This window comes from Gorilla gorilla, chromosome 11 (assembly GCF_029281585.2).
Source record: "Gorilla gorilla gorilla isolate KB3781 chromosome 11, NHGRI_mGorGor1-v2.1_pri, whole genome shotgun sequence".
Lineage (NCBI taxonomy): Eukaryota > Metazoa > Chordata > Mammalia > Primates > Hominidae > Gorilla > Gorilla gorilla.
The window spans coordinates 62702926-62715576 of NC_073235.2; the positions used below are offsets into that span (position 1 = coordinate 62702926).

At 37.2% G+C, this 12651-nt stretch overlaps 1 protein-coding gene across 2 annotated transcripts in view; it reads right to left on the minus strand.

Moving 5' to 3' along the window:
- The window catches only part of ITGB6 (integrin subunit beta 6), a 99473-nt gene extending 89385 nt beyond the window's left edge, over positions 1-10088 (minus strand). Inside the window, exons 1-4 of one of the 2 annotated variants that reach the window (XM_004032696.4) lie at positions 9819-10088; positions 8995-9074; positions 6030-6234; positions 5184-5430 (exon numbers count right to left, since the gene is read on the minus strand). In XM_004032696.4, coding sequence (XP_004032744.2) covers positions 5184-5430; positions 6030-6234; positions 8995-9074; positions 9819-9879 — 593 coding nt within the window. In that variant the 5' untranslated portion in view covers positions 9880-10088. The remainder of the gene's footprint in view (positions 1-5183; positions 5431-6029; positions 6235-8994; positions 9075-9818) is intronic. The other variant, XM_019022437.3, reaches the window with a different exon arrangement.
- Positions 10089-12651: the final 2563 nt, after the last annotated feature.

A 12651-nucleotide genomic window follows, 5' to 3' on the forward strand; every position in this document is an offset into this window, starting at 1 on the left:
ACTTTAGGGACTGTTGTGGGGTGGGGGGAGGGGGGAGGGTTGGCATTAGGAGATATACCTAATGCTAAATGACGAGTTAATGGGTGCAGCACACCAACATGGCACATGTATACATATGTAACAAACCTGCATGTTGTGCACATGTACCCTAAAACTTAAAGTATAATTTAAAAAAAACACTCCTTGTGATTGGCATTGTTATTCTAGACTTACAGCGAAAACACCGAAGGCTTGAGAGATGAAATGATTCACCTAAGCTCACATTATGAGTGAATATATGAATCAAGACTGAATCCAGGGCTGACTCCAAAGCCCTTGTGGTTAATCACCATGCGATACCATGTACCTGCTTCCCCAAAGGGTTTCAGCTACTTGAGAACTGGGACCAGGTCTTTTTCTTCCAAATATACTCATGCCTAGCACATTGCTTGGTACATAGTTGGAACTCAGTAAATTTTTGTTGAACAAATGAATGAATAAATAACTGCATTAGTAAAGTACAGTCAAGAGGTAAATAAAGAGCCAAACTGCTTTCATTTACTTGAAGCCCGATTAAGGACAGGGTCTCATTGTTAGTTCAAGATGCTGGGCTACCAGTTTAGCTGAGCCATCCAACCTTGTTAATTTTAGTTATTTTCTCTGGTAACATTCCACACTCATTGGTTCCCATGGTTATTATTGTACTACATGTTGCTACATCGTACCTGATCTGTGACATGAGGAATGATTTTAAATATACCCTCTGGGGCAGAGGTGGCACTTGGGAGTTCTAGATGGAATTGCCCTACTAATCTCTCTATGGAAGCTTATTGTAGGGGAAAGACACACAATATACCAAAGAACTAAATACAAATTTTATTTAGGTATAATATTCTCTGATTTTAAAAATGGGGCCAAAAGCATTAGCAATACTTTTATGTTAGATAGTTAAGAGGTTGTTAGCACCAAGCTTATTTCCCTTTACAAGTGAATCAAGCAATTAATAACAATAATCATACCTTACTTTTTATTATACAGAGTTTTTGAGGGTATAAATCTTTATAACTCTTTATAGAAATCTATGCATACAGTGTCACAGGAACTACTTGCAGATGCCACCTTGTATCCATCTTTCTTTCTTCCCTAATAACAGAATGCTGATTTTGGAGGGGCAGCTAGCAATCTGCTTCCTTTGTAGTTAACTGTGGTCATGTAACTAAGTGCCAGCCAATGAGATGCAAGTCTAAGGTGATGAGTATTTCTGGCAAAACCTCTTAAGTTGGGGCAATAAAATTTAACAACCATTTATAATTTTTTTAAAAAAACTTACCAAGCAAGGAATAGAAGATAATTTCTTTGATCTGATGGAAGGAAATGAAAAACCACTAGCTAACAACATACTTAATGGTAAAACACTGATTCTTTCTCCCTAAGATCATGAACATGACTAGATTGTCCTCACCTACTACATCTATTTAAAAGGGTACTAGAGACCCAAGTCGGTGCAATAAGGTAAGAAATAAGAAAGAAGAAGCATAGATATTGGAGGAAAAAGAAGTTGTTATTCATAGATGATGTGATCATATACACAGAAAATTCTAAGGAATCTATAAAAATCACACTAGAACTAATGAGAAAATTTATGAAGTTTGCAGGATACAAAGTGAATATGCAAAATCAATTGCAATTCTACATGTTATCCACAAACAATTCGAAAATAAAAATGTTAAACGTCCCTAGAAATAAATAAAACAAAACATGTGCAAGATATCTACCCTGAAAATGACAAAATATTGCTCTGAGAAATTAAACAAGATCTGAATAAATGAAGATATATGTCATGTAAAATGATTGGAAAATTCAATATGTGTAAGATGTTCAATATCCCCACAAATTGATCTATGGTTTCAATGTTGTCTCAATAAAAATCTCAGCATATTTTTTGAAGAAATTGACAAGTTGATTCTAAAATTTATATGGAAATGCAAAGGATCTAGGATAAACAAAATGAAAGAACAAAGTTGGAGGATTTATGCTCCTGATTTCAAGACTTTTTATAAAGCTCAGTAAGGGAGGTAGTGAGGCATTAGTGGTTACATGGGTATATGCAATGGATCAATGAAACAGAATAGTGTCCAGAATTAGACTCACACATATATGGTCAATTGCTTGTCAACAAAGACATTAAGATAACTCAATGTGGAAAAGAAATTCTTGTGTAACAAATAGTGCTTGAACAACTAGATATCTCTATGGAAACAAAAGATGAACCTAGACCTTTTTTCTCATTCCAGATACAAAAACTAATCTGAGATCAGAAGCCTAAATGTAAGCACATTAAGCATAAAGCTTCTAGAAGAAAATATAGGAAGAGTCTTTTTGATCTTTACAGTAAGCAAAAATTTCTTAGGACATACAATACACTAACCATAAAATTAAACATTAATAAGCTGGACTTCATCAAAATTACAAACTTTTGCTTGACCAAGGGTATTGCCGGAAAAATTAAAACACAAGCTATAAACTGGGAGAAAATATTTTTGACAAAATATCTATTTTTTGGCAAAATATATTTGACAAAAAACTTGTATCCAGCATATATAAAGTACTCTTACCACACAATATTGGAAAGAGAGTCTAATCTTAAAAAAATGGGCAAAAGATTTGAAAAGAAACCACAAAATAAGAAATAAGAATGGCAAATAAACACAGGAAAAGGTGCTCAACATCATTCATTATTAAGGAGATGCAAATTAAAGCTACAATGAGATGCTACCCCACACCTATTAGAATGGCTAAAATTTTAAAAACTGACAACACCAAGTGTCAGTAAGGATATACAATATCTGGAACCCTGTCACGCTACTGAAGGAAATGCAAAATGGTATGTTCACTTTGGAAAACAATTTGGTAGTTTCTTTAAAAAGTAGAAGTATCATACAGTTCAGCAACTCCAGTTTAGGTGTCTATCAAAGAGAAGTAAAAGCATACATCTATACAAAGACTTCTACGCAAGTGCTCATAGCAGCCTTTTCATAATAGCTCCCCAAAATAGAAACAACCCAAATGTCCACCAATAAAAGAATGAGTAAATAAAATGTAGTTAATATATACAATGGATTATTAATTAAAACAAAAAGAAGCAAACTCCTGATACATACAAAATCATAGGTAAATCTTCAAAACATTATGTTGAACCAAAGAAGCCAAACACATAGGGCATATACTACATTATATATTTATATAAAATTCAGGAATAGGCAAAACCAATATAAATTATAGAAACAAAGTGGTTGCCTCTGAAGTGGTAGAACTGACTGTAATGTGAAACTTCTGAGGTGATGGAAATATTCTACATCATGTTTTGGATATTGATTGCAATGATATATTTAACCATCAAAACACATGAAACTGAACATTTTTGATCTGTGCATTTTAGGCATGTCAACTATACATTAAAAGGAGTTGCAAGGGAGTGGGCAGACAGTGCCCTTATTGCCCCTATTTTCCTCCTTTCCTTCTGACTGAAATGAAGAAGTAATGATTAGTGCCCCGGCAACATTCTTGGACTGTGAACATAAAATCCAAGTGTCAATAATGGTGAAGCAGAGAGGGGGAAAAAGGCCTAGATTCCTCATGTTTATGGATCTGCCATACCACCCCTGAATGGCCTTTCTCTGTATTTCATGTAGAAGAGAAAAGAAAATATTGACTGGGCGCGGTGGCTCACGCATGTAATCCCAGCACTTTGGGAGGCCAAGGCGGGTGGATCGCTTGAGGTCAGGAGTTTGAGACCAGCCTGGCTAACATAGCGAAACCCAGTCACTACTAAAAATACAAAAATTAGCCAGGCATGGTGGCAGGTGCCTGTAATCTCAGCTACTCGGGAGGCTGACACAGGAGAATTGCTTGAATCCAGGAGGCAGAGGTTACAGTGAGCCGAGATCATGCCACAGCACTCTGGCCTGGGTGACAGAGTGAAACTCCATTTCAAAACAAAACAAAACGAAACACAAAAAACAAAAATACTCTCTTTTTAAGCCACTGTCTCAGATACTTGCAACCAAACAAAATTTCTAAGTGTTACAATCATTGATAAATTTCTTTTATGGTTAAATTATTTTTTATTATGTTAGATTGTAGTTGGGAAGTACACTGAGATGTTTTATAAATGATATAATAAAAGCTGTTTATCTTTTATAGAGATTGATGCCTTCGGTGTATAAAAGTATTATAAATTAATAAAGATTTGGAAAATTATTTCATATATACTAGATATATAGCAGTAATGGGCTTGCTTTTGGGACAAATCAAATCTTGGTACAGATCATGGATTAGTCATGTGGCCCTGGGCAAATAGCTAATCTCTCAGAGCCTCTTACTTCCTCTGAGTATAGGGCTGATGTTATTAAGCTAGCTTTAACCTGCTGTTTAACCTGCTGTTATTATGAAGGCTGAATGAGGTCATGTATGTAAAACCTTCCACACGAGATCTGGCACAGAGCATATGGTAGCTCATTTTCAATAGGAGAATATTTGATTCTGAACATGTCATTCACTGCACAGGTAAGCTGTCACAAAGCAATTTGTCCTCCACCATCACCTGCATAATGTGTGGTTTTAATAGCTTATTATAGCATATGAGAATGGAGTCATTGCCTATGGAGTCATTTACTACTGAATTTAATAGCAGTGAAGGCTGCATTGGCCTTCTCCAAGCAATAAGAGAAACCAATATTTCCCAAAGTATGTCAGAGAAAGTTGCAAAAATTATTATTTTGCCAGAAGTCATTGTCATGGAGAAAGATTCTGGGAAAGTGAAGGTTATTCTCAAATAACCTCAGAAAGTGGTGGCCACTGAGGCTAGAAAGTGTCTGAGAGGCTGGGGCTGGGCACCATCCAATGGAGCCTATGGTGAAAGTCTTGGTTCCCTCGCCTGCATAACACGCATTCTGGTTTGCCACATCCTGCCCTATACTGGGAGGCAAATGCAGAGGCCTCAAGGACCCACGGCTAGAACCATGTAGTTCAGATGACCTCACCTCCCCTCTAAGCAACCTAGGTCCCTGAGAGAACTGCTGAGATCCAACCAGACAAGGCAGGAATGCCAGGGAGTTAGCAAGCTCCTGGCAAGTGCAGCTCAGAGCGGGAGTATCTCCACAGAAAATCAGCGCACAAAGATGCCAAGAGAATCATCTACTTACCTGCAAGGGTTGGCAATTTCTTCTGGTGTTGTTTTCACAAAAGGGGATACAGGTTTTTCCACAAAAGATCCGAAGCCCAGTCTAAAGTTGCTGGTTAATTTAGACATCTCTTTGGAAAGCCGGGAGCCCAGCTCCTTTATTGTGTTGAGGTCGTCATCCATGGAGGCGGAGAGGTCCATGAGGTAATACAAATCCACCGGGTAGTCCTCAGTCTGGCGGACATGCACCTGCAGAGTCTGCGCACCACCTGCAAAGCCCAACAGGAAAAGCAAACACAGGAAAACACACTGAGATTTATTTGCTACTGGCCACTCGCTGGGTCAGCTGGCTATTTCACCTCAATAAGAACTTACTGAAATACATATGATTTCATTAACTGTGTGGTCAAGATCCTAAAAGAACCAACCCAAGAAATTCTTTCAGCAGTGAGTTTAGAACTATTGGAGGATAAGTTAGGATATTTTATCTCTCCTTGGGAGAACTAGCATCCATTTAGATAGAAGATAAGCTGAATTTTTTGTGTGTTGTTTTAGGAAAGGAGAACCAAATAAAAGAGAGTTTAAATCTACATTATAACCCTTGAAGAAATGTGAGGTAAGCCTTAACAACATTGGAGTAATTTAAATGGTTACTATCAGAGAAGGCTTTTTTAGTAACACAATTGGAGTGCCAGGGGCCAATGTGAATAAAGAAATGTGTGAGCCTAACTTTTCTATTTCCTTAAGAATGGGAAATTCGAGTCATAATAATCAATGATATGTAATATGATACAAGACACATTAGCGGGGTAGCAGAATTACCATATATGACATTAGATCTATTTACATGAGCCAAATCCTAACATACCTGGTCTCAGCTTAAGGATCAAGCTTTGAGGCGCAATCTGAACAATGTCAGAACTATTTTTCTGTCTGCCTACACTGAGAGGCTTATTTTTAAGTATTTCTACTTGGGAGACAGGGTTTTCGATGAAGTTTAATTGACATCCTTTAGCTAAAAGGTTTGCTGGGGTATCACACCTTTCGCCAACTCCAGATGGATGAGTAAAATTCTAAAAAAGAAAAAGAAAAACAATAACCAGAAAAAGAAAACAAAATTGAATTTCTTTATAAGATACCAGCAATTGAAAGTTTTTCTGCACAATTTGCTAGTTAAGCACCTTGCCATATTGTATCCCTACATGACTAACATTGATTATAGGTCTAAAGTTAAGTTATAGGTGAATAACCAGAGAATTCTGCCGGTAAAATTCTGAGTAAAACTGGAGTCTCCTTTTAGTTATGTTCAATTGAATTCACGTAACAATTGCATGTGTGTGTGTGTGTCTGTGTGTGTGTGTGTCTGTATCCTAAGCTCACTTCTTTAAAGCTTCATCCCAGGCCATGACCAGATCCTTGAAACTGTTGGGTTCACAGAGTTGACATCATCCCATGAATTTATCTGCTCAGGGTGACCTGTAGGTTTGATTCCATGATCAAATCTTTATCACTAGATTTGGGAATTGACACACTGTCCAAGGGCTCCAGGGTGTCAATCCCCAAATCTAGTGATAAAGAGAGATTCTGCAGATTCCTAAAGGGTAGGGATTGCAACATCTCCCCCATCTAGCACTCTCTGCCAGTTGTATGCATTGGTCTGTTACCCTTATATTGCAGCATTACTTCACCTAAATTGACCTCTTGCGGACTTAAACCCAGAGTCTTGAAGTATTCTAGTTCAAGATCCTTTATAACTTTCTCCAAGATTTGAAAGTGAGGAAGAAAAGTGAAAAAGATGGGTTAAAAGTCTGCTTTTTGCTGGTGCCTGTAGTCCCAGCTACTTGGGAGGCTGAGGCAGGAGAATGGCGTGAACCCGGGAGGCAGAGCTTGCAGTGAGCCCAGATCATACCACTGCACTCTAGCCTGGGCGACAGAGCGAGACTCCGTCTCAAAAAAAAAAGTCTGCTTTTCTGCGTGGGACACAGGAGTTTCCCACAAGGATAGCAGAGGGGCAGTGAGATGTAGTCTTTCCCAGCAGAGATGTGGCCGTTCAAATTCTGAAACACCCAAAACAGGGAGATGGAGCTAATAGATTAAATACCTGTCTTACCTGATAGGCATGGCTGCTTTAGAGCGGGCATGACACTATGCAAAGGGGAACTTGTTGCCCATTGACTTTCACGCTTAGAGAAAACAAAACCAATGCTCATACTATTTTCCTTGCCTCTTAGAACTCCAAGCCACTCTTGCTGTTTTCATCAACTAGGAAAGTTAGATTTCTTCTGAAATTGATTTTGAGAATACAATTTGTTATCTATCAGTAGGCCTGTGTGTGTCTGAAGCTCTAGGCCAGGCATGGCAAACTGTAACTTCCCATGATGTAACCAAGGGAAGCAGTGGCTGGCCAAGGCTTCAGAATCCTTCTCAACACAGTGTCATTGCTATCACCTCTAGTCATAGCCTTTGCCAGAAGATCAGAGGTGGTGTTAACCACATGACCTATTTTCTATCTGCCCTAAGCAGAAGCCTAATTTACTTTTTGCTCCAACTGCCTCGACTGGCATCCTCATAACTACTTCTAATATTAGAGTGGCCTCTTAGAATAATTTGGTTTTACAATTTGACAACAATTTGGCTACCAAGTATTATACACAAGTAAAGTTATCAGCAGCAACTTAGGAAACTCTCTTAAGTAAATGCTGAAAAATGCATTTAAATGAAAATTCTAGGCTGATTTGTTGTTGTATCTCTCTGGCATGAAACTAATACTTCTTCAAGAAGTCAATATCCAAAAAACATGTGATTTTTTCCCTTCTTGTATATTCTCAATCTTGCTTTGATACAGGAACTAAAAAAAAGCATAATTCTCTTGAAATTTTTTTGTGGCCGCGTTGGTCAAGGCCGTAGTAAGGGACTGAGCTGCGTCTGTGCTCTCTTGTCTGTGAGGCCACACTTCATGGATACACACTGAACTCGGAGTTTGGGTTTCCACAGGTAGAACCCAGTTCTGAGTTTGGTGTCGAGGTTTGTTTCTCTTTGAGCATGCTACTCAGCTCTTGCTGCACTTGGTATTCATACGATTTGATTTATGTTTAGATTATCTTTATGAGATCCAGTGCGTAGAGACTTGTTTTAAAATTCAGAAAGCTAATGCCTCTCTTTCTTACCATGAATCAGTTAGACATCACTCTCTAGTGTCTTAAGATGGCTTGGTACATATTCCCCAATCATCTTCATACCGCTTTCACATAGTTTTCAGTTTGACCAGATAAGGAGTTCCTATTTGGCACTTTGTCACTGGTGTGGTACAGAGTCACTGAGTTTATGAAAATGCCATTTTTAAAAGAACTGGATAATGTCTGACCGGTAATATTTGCCCCAAACTTAAAACACATCCCTTAGAATCTAGCAGTAGTTCAGAATGGATCCTGGTACCCAGATGGAATACAACTATAATATGAACATCAAATGTATGTTTAACTTTAGAAAATATCATCTCCATGATCTCTGATTATCCAGACAGCCTCCATATTTTACATGTAACCTGTTAGAAATGGCTTTACAATAAAAGAAGGAAACAGGTAAAATAAAAAAATCCCAAGTTAAAAATTTTTTCCGAATAATTTGACATCCACTCCTTCTACAAATTGTTTTTGAAAGTAATCACATGAATGCCATTTTGATCTACCAATGCTCACCTTCTCCTTTCCTGATTTGTTTTACTTATACAACTCCACAAAAAAGCAAGTCACTATCAGAAATATCACTGAGGAAATTAACATGAATTTAACTGCAGACAGGTTTTAAAAACACATTGAGGTCATTTATTTTACCTCCTGAGCACACCAGGCACACTGAGGTCCAATAAGCAGGCAGTCTTCACAGGTTTCTGCACCTCCCAGGGCACAGCCACCTAGGTTTAGACCCAGCAAGATGCAGGGATTAAGTACACTTTCAGTCATTCCATTTATGAGACTGATGGCTCTTACATTACTTGAACAAAACAACATCAAAGTTTAGTTTAGTATCCAAAATCAGTCCTCGAAATGTTAGCAATTCACATAAAAGTTTGTATTTTACATCTATCACATGTAAAATATGTGTATGTATATTAAAAAGTATGTATGTCTTATAAGCCAAAATTATCATGCTCTTTTTTCTTAAAATGTGAAAGTTCACAAATATAGGATTATCCTATTTATTATTCTTAGCCAATGTGTGCCACTTTAATTTTTAAAAATTACTTGCAACCATTAAAAAATGCTTCTTTCTTAAACAAGTTATTTCTGTTTTTGAAATACATCCTTTTTCTCTTTCAAGATTATTACTCCTAAGTGGAAGATCTTGTGGTAGAATAAAATAGAAAAGTTTCAAAAATGGTTATCATAATGGCACCAAGTTCCATTGGGCAGTAATGTTATTTAATTCTCCTCATTAAAATGCCTGTGCAACCTTTGTATTTATTTACCTTAAGCCTAGAGCATTCACTGTGGGAACTGCCCGGTGTTTGTCTGTAATTTGTTAAAGTGTTCACTCAGTCACAAAAGAGCAATGGAACAGATCAAATAAAACATGACTTCAGATCTAGTTTCTGAACCAAATGACAGGTTTGTCAAGCATACCACGAAAGCAATATATCAGAGAACGCAGGTCTTACCTTGTACGTGATCATTCCTTCCTAGAAATAGAAAGAACAGGCAAAGCAGTTCAATCCCCATTCGTTTCAGTTCTTGCTGTGCAGACCGATTAAAAAATGAATTACCTTCAGCGTTACAAGACCAACGCTGAATATCGTTAAAGTCTTTCTTTCTTGAAGTATAACATTTTAAATACTACTTACACTGCTTTGAAAAGAAACTTGAGATGTAAGTTAGAAAGTTTTCATTAAGACTGAAATGAAAACAGAGGCTACCTGGACAGGTAAAGCAGAAAAGCTGTGTTTAAAAGCAACTTCAACATGATTTACTTCCTTGTTCTCCTTATAAGGAAGGCAGGTGTACAATCACCAAGAAGGTGGGGAAATTCATTCAGTAGAAATTTTGGTGTAAGTTCTATGAGTCTCTCTGCATCCTAGAGAAAGTTAATATCTTTAGTGAAATATTGATCAATGAAATGTCAAAACAGCAATAGAAATATAGTCATTTTAAAAATAATTTTAATTTAATGTAAAGAATAAAGATATTAAATAAAGCATATAGCCTATATGTGAGGAAAGTAAAAAATGAGCTTAATGAAAATGCCTGAGATTTTAGTGTTTCATTGCTAAATCCTTTGCAAAAAATTGAAATGAACCCTGAAAAAGAAAAATCATTATCTTACAGTAAATGAGAAGGCAGGCTAGGAAAAGCAAAGCACTGTTTCCTTATTTTTTCAAATTAGATGAAATATATCTTTCCATAAGTATAAAATTCTTATTTTAAAATTATATTGAAAATAATCATAATATATAAAAATCAAAGGAGATCAAAATAAGAATGTCTCAAAAGACACTGATGAAAACAATGATGAAAACAGAAATGATGGTGCCCAAGATTCTGAATCCCTCAGGCTAGGGACCAAGTTCTCTATGCAATGTGCTGTTCCAACTTCTAGCTCATGATTTGGCACATACGAGATATTTATTTGTTGAGTGAAAGAGTGACAATTCAAAATATATATGATCTATGGCTAAATCCATGAGGTTTTTTGTATTTTTCCCCCAGGGTGTTCTTCAGGAAGGTGTTTTGAGATTTGTAGAGTCTGTGAACAGATAAGAATCGAATTCTCGCTTCGTCACTCTAGAAACTGCTGACCTTAGAGAGACTTTTCTGTGGCCAGGCTTATGTCTGAGGAGATTATCTTTTCAAGGAGCATTCCTGGGTAAGCATGTGAAACCTGTAAACAGAGGGAAACGGACTATGGTCAACAATAATTTAATTCTACATTTAAAAATAACTAAAAGACTATAAATGGGTTGTTTGTAACACAAAGGAGAAATGCTTGAGGGGATGGATACCCCACTTTCCATGAGGTGTTTATTACACATTGCATGCCTGTACCAAAACATCTCATGTATCCCATAAATATATACACCGACTATATACCGACAAAAATAAACACTAAAATAAAATAATTTTAAAAAATAAAATAAACCAAAGAAAGAGAGAAACTAATTATAGACTACCTAGGCTTTTCTCAGAAGCCTATGTTATGTTCAATTTTGAACTCCATCATATCCAAGAAGCTGGAAAAACATGGCAAGAATTTTGCAGTAACAATCCAGAATTATTGAAGAATTGGAAGATATGCATTTTGGGAGAAAATTTATATGAAATTAGTTGATTTAACTTGAAGAAGAAAGATTGAGCCACAAATTGTTTGTGTCTCTGTTATTGTCATTTTAAAAATCCAGTATTAACTATTATTCATTCATTATTCATTCATTCAACAAGTACTTCTTGGGCATTTACTTTGTGTCAAATATTATTTTTGAAGCAGAGGCTACATCAGTGAACACAACCAAGTTTTTGATCCATGCAGCATATATTCTAGGCTGGAGGGCAGTGCAGGGAGATAGACTTCTAAAATCAGGCAGTGCCCAGGGCTATGAATCATAATAAGTCTGGGTAAAAGGAAAGAGGGGCAAAGGAGTGTGTGATTTTCTTTAGAATAGTCAGGGAGGGTTTCCCTGACCAACTGGCATCTGAGAGAGCCCTAGATGACTTTGACAACACAGCTAACTACGAAGGCCTGAGACAGCCCAGTGGCAGGTGTTTTCAAGGGCAAGTGGAATACAAGAAGGGAGAGAGAGAGGGTAATCAGATTTGAGGGCAGAGGTCAGATCATATGTAGTCTTGACCTTGAATTTTATTCTATACCTTGTGTATCACTGGAAAGTTGAAAGCAGAGAAATAATATTATTTAATTTACATTTTAGAAGAACCACACTGGCTGCTGAGGAAGTTAAAATGTATGCGGCAAGATTGGAAGGTGAATGGGGCAAGAGAGGAATTCATGTCTCTGTCAAGAACAGAGATAATCGTGGCTGGGACTAGGATGTTTGTGGTGCAGGAGGAGGGGGTGATCAGATTCAAGATCTATTTTGAAACTGGACTGTGCTGATAGATTGGATGTGAACATGAAAGAAAGAGGTTTCTGTCTGGCATAGATACATTGTACTGGCTGAGTGATACATTTTACTGAGAGGGGTTACATTGAGGAAGAATCAGGTTTCATGTGGAGGATGAGGATCAAGAACATGGTAAGTTTGAGATGGCTAGAAGATAAACAAGTGAAGATGCCACATAGGCAGGTTTGATATCTAGGTCTGGAAATGTGGGCAATGTCAAAGAGCAAACTGTAAATTTGGGATTATCAGCACGGGTTTAAAGATATGAGGCTGATGGTGTTCAGAGATATGTGGCTGAATGAGATCCCTCCAGGAAGCGAATGTATATAGGGAAGAGCTCTGAGGACTGAGCCCTGGGGCCTCTAGATATCTATAGATCAAG